At 54.0% G+C, this 21,069-nt stretch overlaps 1 protein-coding gene across 1 annotated transcript in view; it reads right to left on the bottom strand.

Moving 5' to 3' along the window:
• Window positions 1-275: 275 nt before the first annotated feature.
• Window positions 276-21,069, bottom strand: part of LOC111162356 (plexin A2) — a 207,374-nt gene continuing 186,580 nt past the window's right edge. Inside the window, exons 18-32 of the mRNA XM_022526720.1 lie at window positions 20,640-20,879; window positions 19,872-20,015; window positions 19,363-19,597; window positions 16,566-16,708; window positions 15,677-15,945; window positions 13,681-13,747; window positions 13,323-13,469; window positions 12,526-12,685; window positions 12,055-12,158; window positions 8,042-8,141; window positions 6,848-7,038; window positions 5,284-5,453; window positions 2,521-2,733; window positions 1,666-1,816; window positions 276-470 (exon numbers count right to left, since the gene is read on the bottom strand). Coding sequence (XP_022382428.1) covers window positions 375-470; window positions 1,666-1,816; window positions 2,521-2,733; window positions 5,284-5,453; window positions 6,848-7,038; window positions 8,042-8,141; window positions 12,055-12,158; window positions 12,526-12,685; window positions 13,323-13,469; window positions 13,681-13,747; window positions 15,677-15,945; window positions 16,566-16,708; window positions 19,363-19,597; window positions 19,872-20,015; window positions 20,640-20,879 — 2,430 coding nt within the window. The 3' untranslated portion in view covers window positions 276-374. The remainder of the gene's footprint in view (window positions 471-1,665; window positions 1,817-2,520; window positions 2,734-5,283; window positions 5,454-6,847; window positions 7,039-8,041; window positions 8,142-12,054; window positions 12,159-12,525; window positions 12,686-13,322; window positions 13,470-13,680; window positions 13,748-15,676; window positions 15,946-16,565; window positions 16,709-19,362; window positions 19,598-19,871; window positions 20,016-20,639; window positions 20,880-21,069) is intronic.

Below are 21,069 nucleotides of genomic sequence, written 5' to 3'. Positions count from 1 at the left end.
TCTTAAAAAAAATTAAATAAAGTTCTCATTATTTCCCCAATATACATCAAATGAGTTTTCATGCAAAGCAGCAGTCACAGAGGCAGAACTGTTCCCCAGTTCATGCCTCTCAGCTTGAAGAACCACCTTCTCTGTGCCCCCTGCCTCTCTCCGTGGTTCCTGTGGGTGGACGATACCCGCGGTCTCTCCCGGCAGGGGCCGCGGGGACGGGCCGTGGCTGGCGTGGGGAGAGGGGCCCTCCCCTCTCCCCGGGATGGGGTCTCAGGGGACAGCAAGCTCTGGGGTCTGCTCCCCTTCACTTGTCCTTCCTTCTGAGACGCCCAGTGTGACAGCTTTCACCGGCCCCTCTTCCTGGGAACGTGCGGCTCCGTCTCTCAGCTGTCGATGGACATAGCACTTATGAGCTGCTCCACCTTGTACGCCAGCCGCTGTCGCCGGGCCTGCTCATCCTGCTCCAGGGCCCCGATGAGCTGAGGAGCAAAAACAAAGGCGGGGAAGACTTCAGGACTCAGTCTCGGTAGAGGAAGCCATTGGCCGAATCCTTCATCCCTCTCCCTGCCTTGCCATTCTGGTGTTTAATGAACACAACTGGGGATACTCTGAAGGACTGACTGAATACATGCATATATGCATGTGTGTATATATGTGGGCATGTGTGCACATATATGTATGTATCTTTTTTTTTTAAGATTTTATGTATTTATTTCACAGAGATCACAGGTAGGCAGAGAGGCAGGCAGAGTGGGGAAGCAGGCTCTCTGCAGAGCAGAGAGCCCAATGTGGGGCTCAATCTCAGGACCCTGGGATTAGGACCTGAGCTGAAGGCAGAGGCTTTAACCCACTGAGCCACCAGGCACCCCAATATATGTAGATATCTTAAAATAACGAGTTTCAAATGATATTTGGCATATTTGACAAAGTGCTATGTAAATATTCGCTATTATCATCATCATCATAATTATTATTATTATTGGTACTAATGCTAAGTTCAAGGACAATGCCAACGCGTGCCTTGGAAATTCTCCGGAGCTGTCCTGTGCGACCTCTGCTCACGTTAAGGTCCGCCTGCGTGCCTGAAACATGGCTGCCAGCGTCTGCCCCAAGTGCAAAGAAGAGTCTGATTCATTGTTTGAGAAAGGATGAAATTAGGTATACAACACTTTGAAAGGAACAACAATTATGTTATTAAAAGTGTTACTGATTGTGTTAACAATGAGTGAAAGACAATGAAATGTGTAAGAAAGCACAGGGTGAATTGGAGAGGAGAGGCTGCCGCCTAAGGGAATGGGAATGAGTTTTGACCTCACGTTTTTTTTTTTTTTTCCTTCTTTTTTAAAGATTGAATTTATTTATTTGACAGACAGAGAGAGATCACAAGTAGGTAGAGAAGCAGGCATAGAGAGAGGAGGAAGCAGGCTCCCTGCTCAGCAGAGAGCCTGATGCAGGGCTCCATCCCAGGACCCTGGGATCATGACCTGAGCTGAAGGCAGAGGCTTTAACCCACTGAGCCACCCAGGCGCCCCCTGAGCTCATGGGTTTTTGACTCCATAACTTCGTTGTCTAAATTAGCCTCTGTTGCTGTTACTGATGGGCTAAGCCCGGTGTTCTGTGTAGCTGCCCCCCGGCTGCGTGTGGCCCTCTGTCCCCTCCCAGGCCCCGCCTTACTTCTTCACTGTACTTGCTGACGTAGGAGTAGATCTCATTGAGGGCACTCAGCATATTGAACTCCACTGCGTGCAGGCGGGACTGCTCAGCCAGGTAGGCATTCATGTCCTGGTCGCTGATGGCGGGGAGCTTGGCGATGTCTGCGTAGTATCTGGCATAGAGAGGATAGGCTCCTTAGCGGGGACCCGGCACCCACTCACCTGCAGGACTCTGACCTCAGGCCTCTTGAGAGCACTGGATGTCCCCAGTTGCTCCTGCCTCCTTACTTCTCTTCTGATAGGTCCTCCTCTGGTTCCTTGCCTCAAGCTAAGGTTGAGGCCTAGAGACTGATGCTCACTAGGCCAGACTCCATCCACCTGGGAGCTTCCACTGCAGGGCCCCCCCCCCCACCCTCCCAGAATGTTTAAAAGCCCAGATGCTGACCAGACTCTGATTGGACTCCTTGTCTTCCAATTCCCAGATCTACTACTTGCTGGCTGTGTGACCTTGGGCAAGTTACTTAGCCTCTCTGAACCTCAGTCTCCTCATCAGTAAAATGGGGAGGGTAATATTTACTTTGCAACTCCCTTGGATATTTTAATGATAGATAAACAAATCTTTATTACAGCACTGGTTGCTTAGCAGGTGCTCAATAAAAGGTAATCAGAATGATAATGATCTGACCTCCAAGGGCACAAATTTCCCCTTCTCCCCCCCACCAGCAGAAGTTTGGATAAGGGGGAAGGATGGGAGCCTGAGATCCAAGGGTACCACAAACACAGCTGTGGGCTGTGAATCCTCAGTCAGTGAGGCCGGTGGGATGGGAGATGGCACACAAAGACGGGGGTGAGGGCCTGTCCTGGGGGGGCTACTGACCTCTCCACCCAGCTCTTGTAGCTGGGGATGTCCTTGGCATACAGTAGCTTGTTGGAGGGGGAGTCTTTGCCCAGCCGGTGCTCTGATGTGGAGCAGGAGTCCATGAAGGTCTGGGCCACCACGGACAGACAGGCGTCCGTGATGCTGCCCTTGTGAATGTCGAACACAAACTGGGGGTTCTTGATCACGTTCACCCAGAAGCGCAGGGGGAGGCTGCAGGGAAAGGCAGAGCAGACCCTGAGGGCGGAACCTCGGCCGCACCCCTGATGATGTCCACCAACATTCCTCTCCTCCCTCTAAGAGTAGTAATTCTCTCCCCTGAGGGCAAGGGAATGAAACCACAGAGAGCTGCTCCAGCCAGGGCTGCAAATCTTGTCTAAGCTGCTCCTGACCCTGGGGCAGGGGAGGGGGCGCCACTCTACGCTAACTGGGTGCTGGCCCTGAGCCTTGACCACCGCAGGGTAGACATGGCTGGGTTCTGTTCCATCCAGGCAGCTTTTCCCAAAGGCCTCCAGGCCCCCAGGGAAGCCCAAGGACAGAGAACTGCGTGATTTTCTCAGAGCTTCAGACAAAGCCACCAGACTAGAGTCCCTCTGCAGTGCCCTCGGCCATTGTCCTGAAAGATGCAGCCCGCAGCCCAGGCGCTGCCTGGGAACCCGCACAAAGGGCACCACCTGTGCTCCCCGCCCAGCCTGGCCCCTTGCGCTGCTTCCCAGGACTGGCCAGGCCCACTGGGGCTGAGCGGTGGGCCCCCCTGGGGACAGCTCTTTCAGGACTCTCCCCAGGGCTCTCTCCTTTCTGGGCAGGGGCAGGGGGAGGAGAGGAAGCCATTGTCGGCCTGCTGGGAATGAACTCACTGCAGCTCTAAGTTTTTCCCACCCCAAGAGGAACTGATCGGTCATTAGGAGTGTTCCTTCTTGCAACTTGGGAATTTATAACCAGAGCAGAATGGGTTTTCTCTGCTTCTGAGGCCTTAAGGAGGCTCAGCCCATTTACTCCCCTTCAAAATCATGACAGCTGCTGTTTCTGTGCGTTTTCCAACTTGGCCTTCTCCTCCAGTTGCCTTCAGGGCCCTAACTCCTGGGCTTCTCTGTGGAATGGTCTTTGTTCCCTGGCTTGTCCTTCTGGCCTGAGATGACATTCCAGAAATTCAGCCTACCCCTCATCTCCCCTTCTTCATCTCCTCTTGACCCTCAAGTGCCCCGAATGTTCCCAAATGTCTCCATCATGCCAAGTCTTGGGAAGATCCACTTTGCCCATTCCAAGTCCTTCCAGGATGATTTCTGCTTATCTTTCAAAGGAGAACAGGATGGCTCTTTTCTGCAGCCAGGGAGGAGCTGCCTGGGCTGAGAAGTGACTCATCTCTTCCACCCTTCCATTCTCCGGCAGCTTCAGGGAGCTTCTAATATTCTTTCCTTGGGCATTAGCTACTTGAGGTCTGGATAAGGGGACCCTTCCTGCCACCACCCCAGGGTAGGACATTTCTATGAGCTGGGCCTATCTGGCAACAGAAGGCAGCGAGATGGGGATGATCCAGAACTTTCTCTTCATCTCCCTGAGATTGCACACTTCCAGTGCCAGACTGGGGAGCCTTCCAAAGCCAAGGAGACAGCCATGGCCCTGCCGCTGGGAATGCAGACGAAAGGCCCGCCCCGGTGAAGCGGGCGGTGGGCTCCTCACCTGCGACCACTAGAGTATCCCCATTTCACTCCCCCGTGATCAAAGTTGCAGACTCCAGAGGGCCAGCAACCACAGAGTCTTGAAGAAGAAAGGATTATATGGGTTTGGGTTTTTCCAAAGTGTTTTTCTGGTTGCTAGGATTTTTGATTCCCAAATAACAGCCGGGGCCCATCTGTGTCGGCTCTGTTTTCTGAGGAGATCGCTGACTCCAGACAGCTGTGCGGGCTGCTTGCCCAACCCAGATGCCCAGACCTCCTCTTGCCCTTCTCGGGGCTCTTTCCTGGAGGAAAGTTTTTGACTCCGGCTCTCGGCCAGGCCCTGTCTGACCCTGAAGCCCGTCCTCAGCTCGGTCTGTGGTCTAGATCTCAAACCCAGGAGAGAAAAGACATCTGCTAGGGGCCTGTGGAAGCCCCTTCTCCCACTGCTGTGTGTGGCTGCGGGGTTTACCTTAGGGGAATAGGTAGTCAGGCCTACAGGACACATCCTGCCTGCTGCTTCCCAAACAAAACCCCTGGCACCGGGGGTCATCACTTGGCCCTCAGGGGTCAAGTTTGCCATGACATCCCCCTGGTTGGTGGGCTCGAGTCAGTAGCAAGGGCAAGCTCTCTCCCCAGGGGTCTATATTCACGTCAGAGTTTTCCCGTCTCAGGATGAGGTGCCTTGGGCTCTGCCCCACCCAGAATGGCTGATGCTGCCTGGCTTCACAGCTCGGCCACTAGGTCTCCAGTGTGACCCTTCAGGTTCCTCCAGCAACACTTCCTGAGAACCAGAGGGCGCAGAGTCAGGGAGGAAGTGCTACCTGGGAGAGGTTCTCAGCCTGAAAGGGCAGAGCTCAAGCCCATGTCCCGGTGCCAGGCCCCTGGCCAGGCTGGCCCTCCTTGGCGCCCGCAGCCCAGGGCCCATGTGGGCTCTGCAGAGCACATGTCCGCTGTTTGTTCTGGGAACCTCGGGTTACCCAGCCGCCGCGGAGCATGGCTCCCCCATCCCCCTGGTCCCTGCCGGCCCCACCTCCCCCAGCTCACAGCCTCTCCAGGCTGTAGCCAACTCCCCCGCCACCCGCCCACCTGCTCCCCGAGGGCTTACCAGTTGCTTTTCCAGGTGTGCCGCACGTCCGTGTCGTGGATGCCGTGTCTATCTGCCTGCTCATCCAGGAAGTCAAACATGTACTTGATGGCCAAGGGCAGAGCGCTGCCTCGGTGCACCGTGCTGAACAAGGTCTCAAACAAGTCGTCCACGAACTTCTGCAGGGTTCCCTGGGGGAGGGGCGGGGGGGCGAGAGTGAGGGGGAGGGCGGAGGAAAGTGGGGGTGCAGGCAGCAGATGGGCAGACCAGATGGTGCCTTGGACCGATCCTGCCTTGGAAATTCGTCTGCGGCGCCAGGCTGTGCAGACAGCATGGTGGGGGTGGGGAGGGGGCCGCTGGGGTGTCGGGGAGGTGGGAGGGACTGAAGAGGCTGCAGATTCCTGGGGAGAATCTCTCCTCCAACCCACAGCCACATGCCCCATCTATGCCTGTGTCCGTGCCAGGCGGGAATGCGCTTGGGGTGTCTCCGTAGACAGTGAGGGCTCTGAGCCCCGGCTGCCCACAGGGACTGGTGGGCTCGTGCTGGGAAAGGAGGGTGTCTGAAGACCGAGCTGGAGGACCACGAGCCTCCTGGCAGGGCTGCAGAGGGTCTTACTGAAAGGTGCAAAGAGGTTTGCCATACACGTGGCCTCGGTGCTGCAGGTGAAGGGACCAAAGCCAAGAACACCCAGGCATACACCCGACCCACAGGGCTCTGGAGGGTCTCTGGGCAGGGACGAAGCTGGGCCTGGGTCCCTCAGTTTACAGGTTCAAGGGACACCTCTGAAGGTTAGGAAAATGTCCAATCTTTTCTGGTGGCTCCCTTTGCCTCTTATTAGCATATTAGGAAAAGCAAAATTTGAGACATACGGTCTGAGGGTGTATTTCTATGTCCCTTTTGGGAGCAGGTCAGAGCTGTAACTTGGATGCCACTATGGGAGAACTTCAGCAGCATTTTTGTGGGGTCAGTGGGGGAGAGTATTTGAAATCTGACCTGTGCTGGCAAATATGGGCCATAGAATTGCCATACTTACAGGCAGATGTGTTCTCTGCTTGGAAAGCTGGAAGGTAGCTTCTAGCACTGTGGCTACCTCCCCTCCATCAGCATTTGGGGGCCGATGAGATGGGACAGGGAAGGGGGAGCCTTCTCTCTGATTACTAGCAGGACCCGGCCTTTGTGTTGTCCCTCCCACTGTGGCCAGAAAGTGGGTGGAAAAGGCAGTGTTGGTGGGTGCTGGTCTATCTGTCCAGCTAACACCAATAAGAAAACCGCAATATTTTCCTCAAAGGTGCAGGAACCCAGAGATGAGAGCAGCTCCTCGGAAGAGTAACGGTGGGCTTGAGGGGTGGGCCAGGGGCAATGATATGATTGCCAACAGTAATAATGATATTTTGCCAATGGGTAGAGAACAACAGTGGCCTGAACCTCTGGAAGCCTGCTCTGGGACCTGGACCTGCTCGTCTGAATGGGTCCCCTTAAAGGACAGATTCCATGACACCCTTACGCTGGGGGTGGGGGGTGGAGGGTGGGCAGGACGTACCCCTCTGAGGAGCCCTCCCTGGGCTGAGCAGAGCAGAAGTTTACCTTGGTGGCCAGTAGCCGGGTCAAATAGATCTCAGATACCATCTTGCTGCCTCGGTCACCCTCCTTCTGGTCCCCATGGTCATGGTTCTTCACCAGATGCCACACCTTAACTCCGCTCTCCAGGTCTGGGGTGATCATGGGGGCTCGGGACCGCAGGCTGTCGGGACTGCCTGTGTACCTGAAGGAGGAGTCTGAGGAGAAGGGGGACGTGGAGGCTCATAAGACACTGATTTCACCATCCTTGCTTGTAGAATCCTTCTAGAATCTTTGCCCACCCACTGCACTCACTCAGAATAAACCAGTTTCCATTGTAAGGAGACCCCTGGGACCTCATATCTGGTGGGTTATTTGGGGATCCTTGGTTGGCATGAGGACAGAGGAGCCTAAAGACTTTTTCTTTAAAAAGAAGATTTGGAAATTCTGTGAGCTGCAGAGAGCCTTGAGAATTTGTGAACCAACCCCCCTCCCCCCGCATCCCCTGATACTTCCACAGCAAAGAATAATCAATAGGGAGAATGTCAGCCGAATACTTCCATAGGGGCTTTGATGAAAAATCTGGGTGCCAAGAAGCTGTGAGCTGTAATGGCCTCTCTTGGGAGTCTGTGGGTCCTTTTTACTTGGGGGCTAGGAGATGGACTTGCCTAAGCCATTTTTGGAAAACGTCTGGGCCCAGTCCTGAGGTGTTCTTTAGCCCAAAAACCTTACTGCATACACAGAAGCAGAAGAAATGGAGCAAGAGAGAGTGAAGCATCGTCCGTATTACCTGGCGGGCACTGGGGGTCCCAGCAGCCCAAGGGATGGGTAGGCTAGGATGCCCCATGTCCTGCCCCAGTTGGGACACTTTTGAGAGTAAAGGAGGACCGTTAATAACTCATCGAGAACAACAGGTACAAATAGGGACTGGCAAGTAGGAACACCCATCCACTGCCTCCCTGATTCTGGGCCCCTTGCACTCCTTCACCAGGTCGTGGCTGACCAAGGAAGGGTGCACGGTGCACCCGTCCCTGCAGCTCTGGGGTCACAGCTGCACTGGCAGTGACTGCACTTGGTAGGAGGGGAAGCAGATGCACAAATGTCCTTGACTGGTGGAGGGCAACTGCAAGGGCTGCCTGCTGTTGTGAGGGATGGCGAGGGGCCCCAGGTAGGCCACGGAAGCTGCCCCTGAGCTGCCCAGGCTGCCTTCCTGGTCCTCACCGTATCTGCTGATAGATGTCCGGGAGATGCTGGCAGAGGCCGGGATGTTGTAGGACGAGGTCTGTTTGGGGACCAGGGCCACCACCGATCTGTCTGACACCTGAGAGGGTACGAAAGGTACAGTGTGGGTGAACCAGGAAACTGAATCGTCAAGTACTTCCAGAAGCTAATGACATAGATATGGGGTAGAGCACAAGGAGTTCAGAAATACTAAAAATAATATGGCTGCTGCTCGCCAATATGTCCGATATTGTAGTTATTGGCCACCTGTGCTGATCACGCACTTGAAATCCAGTCAGTCATAACGGAGATAACTAGACTACTAACTATAACACGAACCACTTTGCTATAAATGCATAATACACACTGGGTTTCCATGAGTTAGCATGGACAGAATAACACAAACTACCTCATTAATAATTTTTCTATTGGTTCCATGTTGAAATAATTACCTTAGAACCCACGAGGTTAGACAAAATATATTGTTAACACTAATTTCGTCAGTTTATTTTTACTTTTTAAAACGTGGCTAGCCAACAAATTTCAAGTTACCCGTGTGACTTGCATCATCTTTTTACTGGACATCTGGGGCTTGGCCGAGCCTCCCTGCAACCCTGTGGGGTCGTACAATTATTCCCATTTTACAGGTGAGGAAACTGAAGCAAAGAGGGAGCGAAGCACCAACTTCAAAGTCACACAGAGACTACGTGGTACAGCTGATATTTGAAGCCAGGCCTGTCCAGACTCCAGAATACATGTTCTCCCCATTATATCTTAATTTGGGATTTCATTTCAAGTCACACTGGTCTGAAGCCCATTTTCCCTTTTGGCACGGATATCTTTCTGGCCTGGGTCCTATAGTGCTTGGGCCACCTTGAGGAGTTTCACCAACAGGGTGGCTACTCTCAGGGAACCAGAGGGAAAGATGGCGCATGCCCCTTCCTTTGTGAGGTGCCCAGGCTCAGCACCCAGCCTGGAGGGAAAGGGCTGATAAATGAGGAGCCATATTGAAGACATTTGGGGCCATTTTGATTTAAGATTACCCTCCATCAAACAAAAATGGAGAATCCCCAGAATTGCGGCGATCCAATTAAACCCCTAACGCAGAGGGAATAAAACAGCTATAATAATGTTATGGGCCATAAAACATTCCTATTAAACCATTTTTTATTTTAACAATTTTTATGAACTTTATAAGTTTGATTTATAGCTGCACCAGTCGTAAAACCATCTTTCTGGGTCTTAAATTGTCAGTCCCTCTCTCCCACCAAAAAAGAATTAAATGTTGGGAAGTCAAACTATAAAGGAACATTAGTGCTAACGAGATTCCCTGATAGCCAGTTTTAGTAGTGGTGTTTAATTTTACCCTCCCTATAAATCTGCGGGAGCCTGGGCAAGTTTTTTAACATCTCTTTGTTAATTAAGATTATGCAGATTTTCTCCTGTAGGGGCTTCCAGGACCTTTGACTTCAAGGAGGGTCACCAGGGGCAGTGCTTGGACTTGGTGGCAGAAAGTTGCAGGACCCTGGGCTCCTGTGGGCGCCTGGAAGGGGCCCAGGCTCCAGCCCTTCTCAGCTGGGCGGTTCCCAGGGGTCCGCACCATCCTCCCAGCTCTGGAACTGAGCGGGGGGGCCTCTCCACCTCTGTCTTTCAGGAGCTCTCCTTGCCACTGACAGCCTCGAAATGATACTCTGAAAGCCTGGCAGGGGCCGGGGAGGATACTCCCAGGAAGAATAGATTACATTCTGCATGTATGGTTTGCTGTCACCTGGAGGATTCACAAGGTGACTCGAAAGACCACAGTTCAACCCAACTCCAGGTCTTGTCACTAAATGTCTCTCGTCTTCAGTACTAGCCTTCCTTTCTCTTGACTGCCAGGCGGTGCAAATATTCACTGTCCGGGCTGCCTGCTGGGTCTGACCTGGGCTCTGCCTCTTACTACATGACCTCAGGGAAGTCCGTTAACCCCTCTGAATCTCTGTCTTCTCATTTGTCGCTGGGGATAATCATGGCATCTAGGTTTGTCGTGAGGCTCAAAGGAGTCGGAACACAGGAAGGCTGACAGCAGCGCCTGCCCCCAGTGGGCACTCAGGAAGTGCTGGTATTAGTGTTACTATAAGCATCATCGTCATCATCACGGTCCCCCAAAGGGAAGCACAATCCCTGTTGTTCCTTGTCACTCAGGGCTGGCATGTGGGAAGTACCTTGAACTCGGGAAAGCTCAGTAAATATTTGAGGAATGAACGAATACATGAATGAGAAATGACATTGGGGAATTGAAAGTGCTTTGTATGAGGAGCACTGTAAGAACAGAGCATTCCATTCTGATTGGGAGCCTTAGGATGGACAGCCCAGTAACAAGCATTAGGGGCATCACAGACAGAAAAGAAAGGTCTCCCTCCTGCCCTTGAGAAACTTCTGATTCAAAGGCACAAGGCTAGTCTCTTTCGCGTTTGCTGCTTCAGCTCAGACTAGTTCCTTCCAAGTGTTCTCCAGAATGCCCTAAGGCCCTGTAAGGGGGGTGAGGTGGAATGGACAGGAAGGGGCTCTAACACCCTGGGGGCAGTCTCCATCCTAGGGACCTCACCTGCTATTTCTAATTCTTCCCACCACCTTTGCAAGCCAGATGTCATCTTGCAAATGAAGAGCCCAAGGTTGCAAGAGGTTAAAGTCACCCCACTGTTGAGCGGAGAAACGGGGGTTGAAATACGGCTTGCAAAGCCTTGAACCCTTCTCAGACACCACACTCCATCCACCTGGGGCTAGGTGCAGTCAGGGTTACGCAGGCGAGGGGGATGGAGCCTGGAGAGGAGTGTTTCTGGGGCTGCCCCAGTGCCCCCCACCAGCTTCCTCTGTGCCTCGGAGCCTCCCAGCCAGCCCCTAAGGCCTTCAGGACCCCTGTGGCCTGGTCCGTGGCAACTCAGTGCTCGCCAGTCCGGACCGCCAGTCCCTCTGTCCCCACCCCTTGTGAGGCACCACGGAGGACTGGTGTTACTCCTCAGGCAATCCCGTAGGGTCTGGCAGCCTGAGGCGCTTCTTCTGGTTGGTTAAATTTCCCTCGGTGTCTCTCATTTCCTGCTTCTATTTTAGTATTTTTCCCCGAATCCCAACCAGCCTACCTGTGCTTAATCTTACAGAGAGCCCCAGCCATGAGTAGTCACCATGGGAGGGAAGGGGGGATGGGAATAGATCCCTCCTGGATTTTTTGTTCTTTTGCTGGAGTATTTTTTTCTTTTTTTTACTATTAATTCATTCAGTGCATCTGCCAATGAGCTGAGCACTTTGTCTCCTGTACTGAATTTATTCCACACGACTTTATGGGGTGGAGATCACTTGAGAAGGGAGAGAACTTGAGTAATTTCCCCAAAGACACCATCTAGTACGTGGCACAATGCAAGAGCTCAAAACAAGTCTATCTTGTCCCCGGCTCTATGGCAGGTGAGTAGCAGAACCTGCGTCAGTAAGATGCTGAGGACAGAAAGCCACAGATCCCTATGGCTGGTGTCCTTACAGAGGACCTCACAAGATGCAATTTTTCTGCAGACGTGGAGGTACACAGGAGAGAAACGCCTTGCCCTTCCCAGACCAGTTAAGTCAGTTTCTCGGGGTGGAGTCTGGGCACGTGTAAGTTTTGTTTTTTAAGATTTTATTTATTTATTTGACAGAGAGAGCACAAGTAGGCGGAGCCGTAGGCAGAGGGAGAGGAGAGGGAGAAGTAGGCTCCCCACTGAGCGCAGAGTTTGATGCGGGGCTCCATCCCAGAACCCTGGGATCATGACCTGAGCCAAAGACAGATGCTTTACTGGCTGAACCACCCCGGCGTCCCGCGGGCACTCATGTTTTTGTTAAGTTTCCTAGTGATTTTAATGGGTAACCATGGCTGAGAATCTCCGATTTAGATTCTGAAGGAGGACAAAAGGGGTGATGGCTTCCGAGGGCCTAAGAGCAAACCCTGGAGTGAAGAGAACAGTCTGGGGGGGTCAAAGGTTGTGGGGCAAAGCCCCCGCCCTCACCTGATAATGCATCAGCGTGTTGAGCCGCTTCCAGTCGCCCTCGATCTTAGTGGTGATGTCCTCATCTTGCAGCACGACCCGGGCGATCCGGCCTTGACGCCACTCTGGGTGGAGGGGTGGTGCAGGTAGCAGCGTGAGCAGGCAGGGGCCTAGGAGCCAGGGTTACCCAGTCCTGCCTCCTCTAGGGACCTGGCAACCCCAGCTCCAAGCTGGTGCCACCCGTAGCGTTTAGAGACATTATAGGCTCCATGGGGTCAAGATAGCTGTCGCGAAGTGTGGGCAGGCAGTATCTCGGGAGAAGTACTTCCTGTGGTCCCTCATCTGGGCAGGACCTAGTCATGGCCCCAGGAGGGTCCTGGGCAGGATGGGGCTTCCCATTTTCTCACCCCATCCCATCCCACTGCCCAAATGCCCTCCTGGAAGCCACTTTTTGACTCTTTGCCCACCACACTCCAAGGCCGGGCCTCCTACCCAAGTCCATGTCAACTGCCCTCGGCCGCTGGGAGTAGGGTACGTTCTTATAGACGGCATCGAGGATCTTCTCCTTGACCTGTGTGATGGTGTCACAGTTTAACACCTTCACTGGGATCTCTGGACTGTTCTCATTGTCGGGGTTGACGCAGTTCAGGATCTACAAGGATGATAGAGCGGGAACAGAATGGGTGTTTAAGGGGCCACTTGAGGGAGAGGGAGAAAGGCCTTGGAATCCTCTTTCCAAGGCTTACCCCTCTTACAGGAGAAATGTCTGTGCCTCAGTTTCTCTTGCCTTCCTGCCATCTGCCAAATGACAACCCGAGTCATGCCTACCCTTCTCAAAGAATTGAGACTCTACTTGCTAGGTCCTGGTTGGCCTGGGGGAGACCGTCATCCTGGGACCAGGCGTCCTAGGGGTTTGGAGATGGTTCCGGGTGTATCAGGGGCTGACCATCTGCTTCCCAAAGCCTCTATATTAGGAACTAGCAAATTCATCTTCTCCCCCATAATGCTAATTTCCCCATACCTAACAGAGGGTGGTCTGGCCCTGGCCTATCGTCTAGGGTAAACTGAGGCAGACAGAGCTCTTTGGGCCCACCGAATGAGATGGGGAGGGGGAGCCAAGCCGTGTTGTCTGCCCCGCTCCTAGAACACTTTGCATGGCCCTCAGACTTGATCCCAGGCTGTTTCCCAGCCTCTTTGTTGACCACTGGGATTGGCTTTGTGCTCTGATGGCACAGTACTGAGCAGAGGCAGGAGGTCTGCCATGTCCCCTGAGTTCCCGGCCTCCTCACCAGGGTCTTGTACTCGATCTGCTGCCGGATGAGCTTGTCCTCGCTCAGGGAGTAGCGGGCCTCGCCTGTGATGGCGTCGATGGGGCCCTTCTCCATCTGCTGCTTGATGGCGCAGTACAGCATGAAGAGTGGCTCCCCCGCACATTCCTGTGGGTACAGGCAGGGCATGGGCTGTGCGGGGGCGGGGGGGGCACCCGACTCCTCTTCTCCCTCTCCTAGACCTGCCTTGCTCTGGAGCACCCCAGCCAGGCAGGTTGCTATTCCTGAAGGTTCCCCATGCAGCATTCACAGCCGGCCTTGGCACAACAGCCCCTCGTCTTGCTCGCAATGCCAGACCCTGGCTCACCCCCACTCTCACCTTCAGGAACTTGTGCAGGAGGAAGGCAAACCAGTTGGTCAGCATCTTCTCAGCCACAGACTCTGTCCTGGGGAGGAGGAAGGGATGTGAGGGGCAGTCCTTTATGGACGGGTCTCAGAGAGCCGGGTCTGGCTCGTATGCATCGTGGCCCAAACAGGGCATCAAAGGGCACAGGGCTGGGAGCCAGGACACCAGGGCTGGAAGTGTGACCTTGGGCCAGAGGCTTTTTCTTTCTGGGCCTCAATTCCCTGTGGAAATGGAGTGGTGCTCTGGGTCTACAGCTGAAGGTGCCAAGCACCCCATTTCCACAGGGCTATCAATTCCTAGTTCTCCCTACTTCCTGCTGGCCTCAGGATGAGAAACAGAGTTTCTCTGTCCCTTTGGGATACCTTGCAGGCCTGAATACTCCACTTTCATACCCGGGAGGTCCCTGGTACATGCCGCTCTAACCTCTCAGAATCAGACTGCCTGGATTCCAATTCTGACTCTGCCACATACTGGCTGTGGGAACTTGGGCCAGTCATTTCACCCCTCTGGGTTCATTTTCCCCATCTCTTAATCGGGACAATGATAATAGTGTGTACCCCACAGGGCTGTTGTCAGAATTGGATGAGTTAACATATGTAAAGGGCAAAAATAGCACTGACCCCCAGTGAGCACGATTCCATGTCATTCCTGCTGTCCTGTGGGGTCGTGGATCCCAGCTGCTCAGGTGGAGAGCAGGGGGCACAAGTGTTTAGCAGACAGGGAATCTGCTTCTGCAAACACCAGCGCTCCCCAGCCCCCACCCTGGGCTGCAGATCTGGGGACTCAGGAAGGAACAAAGCCGCTATGACAGACCTTCAGTGATGGGGATGCCAAGGGGTGTTTTAACACTCTGCACGTGGCGCAAATTATACCCTCTGGTTTCAGTAAATCCCAGGCATTTGCCAGGGCTGCTCAGCAGTCTGGGCCTGGGGGAGAGTGACAATGGCAGAAGAAATTGTAGCTTTGTCCCCGGGCCCCTCCCAGGACCCTCTCCAAGCATTGTGCCTGAGATTAGCTCTAATTTAAATACAACAGTTCTTAATGAGAGTTTCTAATGCTCAGATTGGCAGGATGGGGGCTCAGTACTCAGGAAACAAAGACATTCTTCCTCCCTCCTCACCCCACGTGGGTTCTGGAAGCCTGAGACCTCTTCCTAGGAGCAGGCTAAGAAGAAGGGTGGAGAAATGGAGGAGGTGCCTTCGAACCCCTGGTGTCAGAGGCGCTCCAGAGCTCTGCTGGGCTCCCTGGGGGCTGTCCAGGGCAGGAGGGCTTGGGGAAGGGAGACCAAGGTCTCCAGCCCTGTCTCCTGCCAGGAAAACGGCAACTGGGGAGGAGGCATGTGGTTCCTGCTGGCGATTTGGGGCCTGGAAACTGGGTGCAGAAGGGAGAGGCTGCACAACTCTCTGGCCCCGGCTGAGCACCAGACCCTTCTGTAATGGAGGAAGGGTTCTCTAAGTGCGCTGGCCAGTCTGGTGACCAGCACATGGAGGCCGAGCCCTCAGCACGCGGCGAGCACAACGCAAGAACTGAATGTTACGTTTTATCTCATTTTTGTTCATAGCCTCCTGTGGCCACCGTGCGGGACAGCGCGGCGCTAGCGGCACGCGGAGGGACAGACAGCGGGAGGCGTGTTGCTGCTGCCACTGCGTCCGTGAGGACGCTGAAGCAGAGGGGCCAAGTCACAGGCTCGGGGGCACAGCGCTGGCTGGTGGCGGAGCTGGGCTTCAAACCGAGCCCGAGCCTGGGCTCCTCCGTGTCGCTTAGCCCCCGGGGCCCCCGGAAACCAGACTTGGCACTGCGAGACGCGCGGACCCAGGCTGTCGTGCGCTGGGTCCGGTCTGGGGGTGCGGAGTCCCTTGTGCTGCTCCAGAGACGCCCCGCGTGTGTGTGCCGGCCCCACCCCCGCCGCCCTCTTCCCCCTCTCCCCCCAACACCAGCCGCCCTCCCCGCCCCCCGCCGCGGGGTCCACCTCCGGAGCAGCAGCTTGGGGTGGTTCTTGTTCTCCAGGTTCTTCTCGATGAGGTCAGAGAGCAGCTGCTTGAGGACGTCGGTGGCGTACTCCAGGCGGCCCTGCAGGCCCGTCATGATGAGCGAGGCCACGTTGCCGCGGTCGCGCATGGAGAAGCTGCGCTGCAGCTCGAGCGTGCGGATGAAGGTGAGCAGGAACACTTTGTTGTTGATGAGCTGCGCGAAGAGCTTCAGGGCCTTCTCCACGTGCTGCTGCCCGTTCCCCTGGACCTGGGGTGGACGGGACGGGCGCGCCCTCAGAGGACAGCCTCGGCCTCCCCGACCTGAGAGGGCAGCCGGGCTCTCGAACCGGGATGGGGTAGGAATGGCAGGTCACTGCAGTCTCTGCTCTGCTCCGCGCGCCCACCGGGATGGGAGGCCTGGCTCGGGCAGAGCCCTCTGAGGGGATGCGGGCCGTCTGATTTTCCCCGGGATTCGGTAGGAGCTACTCCGTCAGACCCGCTTGGTTTACAAGTCTCCCTGTAATCCTCCCTGCCCTGATTTATTATCTTTAGTAAAACAAACCAACACATGAACAAACAAATCTCACAGAATCACATCTTTCCGTAAGCCACCTTAAATCCATCTGAGAGTGCGGCAGAATCTTAGCTAATTAATTTAGTCATTAATTAAAAAAGTGACAATGAGCCTTCCCCTGGAATCATCCCAAAGAGCCTGCGTGCCCCCCTTGGCCGAGATCTGCCTGTTGTGGTGAAGCTGTTCCCAGCTGTTTGTCCTCATCATTCCTGACCTTCCTCGGAGCTGCTGGGCCCCAGCTGCATTTCCCGGGATAGGACCCCCAGGCCCCGCACCCCCCGCCGGGGTGAATCGGGGAGGGTGGCAGGGATTACCTCCAGCTCCCGCAGCACGGGGTGGTCCTCGATGCCAGGGAATAGGACTCGCATAGCGTAGGTGCGGTAATCCAGGTAGGGGATGCCTGAGCGGTCCAAGTCACTGGTCAGCTCATTGATGTCAGTCTGGAGCTCAGCAAAGGCTATGAAAGTGCAGGGAGATGAGGAGGCTCAGGAGGGCACCCGCACAGGGAAGGGGCAAGGCAGGAGAAGATGTTTGTGAAGGAGGGGTGGGCCTGTGGTGTACAGACAGGAAGGGTTGTATAGGGATGTTTCCAGAAGGGGTGAGCTATCTCCAGGCCTCCTTTCTTAGGTGGGCATGTGGGCCATTTCTAGGTTATTTCCCCTTCTTTGCTGGTGCATCATTTTGATGTGTCTTTCTAGGTATTGAAAGTGTAGTTAAAACAAAGGAAAGGGAAGAATACTATGATTTGGGTCATGCATGGGCTGCAGGTCCCAGAAACAGCTGAGAGGCAGTAGCCAGGGGGAGGAAGCAAAGACAAGAATAGGCAGCTTTGCTCCTGGGTTTTTGTTTTTTTTCCCTCCAAGCAAGAGAATAAACCAAGATGCAAAAACCCTGGGCAATGATGAACATGAAAACCACCATGAGATACCACCTCACACCCATTAGAATGTATATTACAGAAAAACGGAGGAGCTCCTGGGTGGCTCAGGTGATGAGGCATCTGACTCTTGGTCATGATCTCAGGGTCCTGAGACTGAGCCCCGAGTTGGGCTCTGTGCTCAGTGGGGAGCCTGCTGGAGTTTCTCTCTCTCCTTCTGCCTCTCCCCCAGTCATGCTCACGTGCTCTCTCTCTCTCTCTCAAAATAAATAAATAACATTTTTTAAAAAAGAAAAATGGAAAACAAGAACTGGAGAGGGTGTGGAAACATGGGAACCTTTGTGCATTGCTGGTGGGAATGTATATTGGTACAGTTGCTCTGGAAACCAAATTTGGTGGCTCCTCGAAGACAAACAGAGTCACCATAGGACCCAGCAACTCCATTCCTAGGTATCTACCCAAGAGACCCGAAAGCAAGGACTTAGATATTTGTATACTCATGTTCATAGCAAGGTTATTCACGCTACTGAAAGGTGGAGACAGCCCAAAGGTCCAAGGGCAGATAAATGAATAAAAAACAGGTGGCACGGGGCACCTGGGTGGCTCACTGGGTTAGAGCCTCTGCCTTCGGCTCAGGTCATGATCCCAGGGTCCTGGGATCGAGCCCCACATCGGGCTCTCTGCTCGGCAGGGAGCCTGCTTCCTCCTCTCTCTCTGCCTCCCTCTCTGTCTACTTGTGATCTCTATCTGTCAAATAAATAAATAAAATCTTAAAAAAAAAAAAAACAGGTGGCACATATATTCAATGGAACACTACTTAGCCTTTAAAAGGAAGGAGATTCTGCCGCGTGAAGCTCTAAAATGCAGAGTGAAGTAAACCAGACACAAAAGAACACATACTGTAGGATTCCATCTACAGGAGGTTCCCAGAGTAGTCAGATCACAGAGACAGAGAGCAGAATGGTGGCTGCCAGCCGCTGCTGGGGAGGGGAGGTGGGGGTTTTTGGTTTAATGATTACAGAGTTTCAGCTGGGGAGGGTGAGAAAGTTCTGGACATGGAGGGTGGGGATGATTGCACAACAGTGTGAATGTACTTAATGCTACTGAATTGGGGGAAGGAAGAGCCCTGGGGTGTAGAGACAGTGAGGGTTAAAAAGGGTAAATTTTATGTTTTGTATATTTTAACACACACACACGCACACATAGTGTGTGCTAAGGGAACACTAAGAACACCAAACCCAGCCTCAGGGCACATCCCTCTGGTGGCAGGCCTGGCTCCAGGATGCCCCTGTCCCCTCTCCTCCCCTGCCCCGCCACCAACAGAAGCCTTTGCCCACCTGTCCCCCACTCAGCGCTTTCTTTTGTTCTAGCAGAGGCCTTGTCTCTGATCCTGACATTTGCAGCAAAAGGAAGAATGTTTTGGTTCCTTATTGAAATGTTTACTCAGAGAACCGGCTGGGTCCTCAGCCTGCGGGGTGCCTAGGATACTTGTCACCTCGAGGCTGTGGTTGCATGGGAGACAGAAGAAAACATTCTCTACTCCCACATGCGTCCGTGGCCAAGGACGCCAGCAAATGGCGGCCTTCGGCGCGCTCAGCCTGCGGCACTGGTGGGAAACTAGCCCTGCGGGAAGGGCTGAGGCCAGAGGCAGGTGGGAGCTCCCTGCCCTTCCTGCTGCTGTTTCCACGTGCTCCCAGGGCAGCAACACAAGACCCAGGAACTAGACTCCCATTTGGGGGGGTCTATAGGGTCTGAGAGGGCCAAGCCTAGGAGGCTCCGACTGTGGGGAAATGGAGGACCTGAAAGGGAGAGAAAGGGGGCCAGCTTGGGAGTGAGTCAGGGCACAGGAAGGACTAGAACAAGAGGAGCAGGCCTGGGGACTCACCAGGGCATTCATTTTTTTAGAAGGGTGGGGTGGACGGAAAGGGAGAGAGAGAGAATCTTAAGCAGGCTCCATGCCCTGTGCAGAGCCCAACATGGGGCTCAATCCCACCACCCTGAGATCACGACCTGAGCTGAAATCAAGAGTGGGACACTTAACTGACTGAGCCGCCCAGGCGCCCCCAGGGTCATTCTTAATAGGATTTCTCTGGCGCAAAAGGCAAAGGGAGTTTCTGGGCAAGCAGAGGCTTAGGGTGGGAGGCATGACAATAGAGAGGAGTTGTCTAGAGGGAGGAGGTAATAAGACTGGTGAAGAGAAATGGGGCAGGAAGCGAGGCGGTGCCTCCACTTACCTTCCTTACACTCAAGGGCCACGCGGGACTCCAGGTTGTCCATCTGCATCTGGAGCCTCTTGAGAGTGAGGTCGTTTTCCCGAGACTTCCGCTTATAGGCAACGAGGACGATGATGACGATGACGAGGAGGAGGCCGCCGCCCGCCGCGATGCTGACAATGGCTGGCAGGGTCAGCAAGCTGTCTGAGACGACACTCACCGAGCCAGGAGAGAACACCATCCCGCCCACGTGAACCTGTGCATTGCACACACGCAGACGCTGTAGAGCCCTGGCATGCCATCGCATCCTTATGTTTCAGAGAGGGCATGAAAGACCACAACCACACAATACAGACGCAGACGCGGAACAACTTCCCGTTTATCACCTGCCTGTCGTTTCTCGTGTCCTCAACGCCTACCCATTTCAATGCAGAACGTGGTGACGAGGTGTTAGGAAGAAGCCTTACTTTAGGACAGATCACGCATGCACGGTGGGGAGAGGAGGAAGTCAGGAAAGGGAGTTCACTCACCATGACTTTGTGCTGCCCTGTGAGGTTGGGAGGCTCGCAGAGGAGCTGCGTCTCCGACACGGTGACAGCACACGGGGTCTCCCCGATCAGCACTGTGTAGTTGAGTTTGGCGCCTCCAGAGGCGGGAGGGCAGAGATTTTTGCCCTGTAGATGACAGTAATCTTAACGGAAATAATTGACACATGCGTGCAGAAGCTAATCGCCTATTACAAGAGAGATTAAAGAGGTGGGGGAAGGGCAGCCATGCAAAAGCCAATAGATGGCTCCCAGGAAGTTTTTGGAGAAAACATTAAACAGCCGCAATTTAGAGAGCCAAAGGGAAAATGTGGGGAGGAGAGAAAGAAAGGCAGGAAGAGATGGGGAAGAAGACAGGAAGGGGAAACCTCCAATGGACCAGGGCAGGCAGGATATAAATAAAAGTAACAAAAGCCATGGACAGATCGTACCAAGGAACCATGACCTCTTGAAATGTACATGCAGGTTATGGTGGCCAGGGAAGTGGGCGATAAAAGGAAATGTCTACTTCGGATGCGCTACAGAACCCTGGGGTCCCGAAGCTCACAAGATCAAACAGAAATATTGGAAAGGGTCTCTTGAGAATCCCAGTTGCAAGATCTTTCGCCGGGTGAGGCCATATCTATAAACAAGGCCCCTTTGCAGGGAGCTGGCAATTCCACAAGTCCACAAAGGAGAACGGGAAGGGCCCGGGGTTGCGGGGGAGGGTGTCACCATCACCGTGCAGGGTAGGCTACACTCTGCACATCCTACCTTCAGAATGATGGGGGATCCCGGCTTTTGATCCAAGACTCCAGTAGGGCTGAGCAGTTCAAAGGTTGGGTTGGGGTAGTAGATGAACTTCGTGTCGTTATAGATGAGCAGGGACTGGACATTGTTGAAGACGAATCCAAACTCATCAGGCCGCTCCACGGCGTCCAGGCCGGGCCGGTAGTCCGTGGTCAGAGAGGGCGCCAGACAGGTCAGGGTGGTGGTGTTCACGACTTTGCACACCTAGGAGGCCCAGAGCACAACACTGAAATGCAGACTGTGTGTGTGTGGGGTGTGTGTGTCATGCTACTGCCTCCCACCCTGCTTGCTTTGGCCCATCACCACTGTGTTCTTGGTTATCTTCATGAGATGGTGATCCCCTTGAGAAAAGTGGCTGTGAAACTTTTTTTTTGGGGGGGGGGATGCATTTTAA

This window comes from Enhydra lutris, unplaced genomic scaffold (assembly GCF_002288905.1).
Source record: "Enhydra lutris kenyoni isolate GAN:26980312 unplaced genomic scaffold, ASM228890v2 scaffoldscaffold91, whole genome shotgun sequence".
NCBI lineage: Eukaryota > Metazoa > Chordata > Mammalia > Carnivora > Mustelidae > Enhydra > Enhydra lutris.
This window is presented reverse-complemented; position numbering and strand designations above follow the sequence as displayed.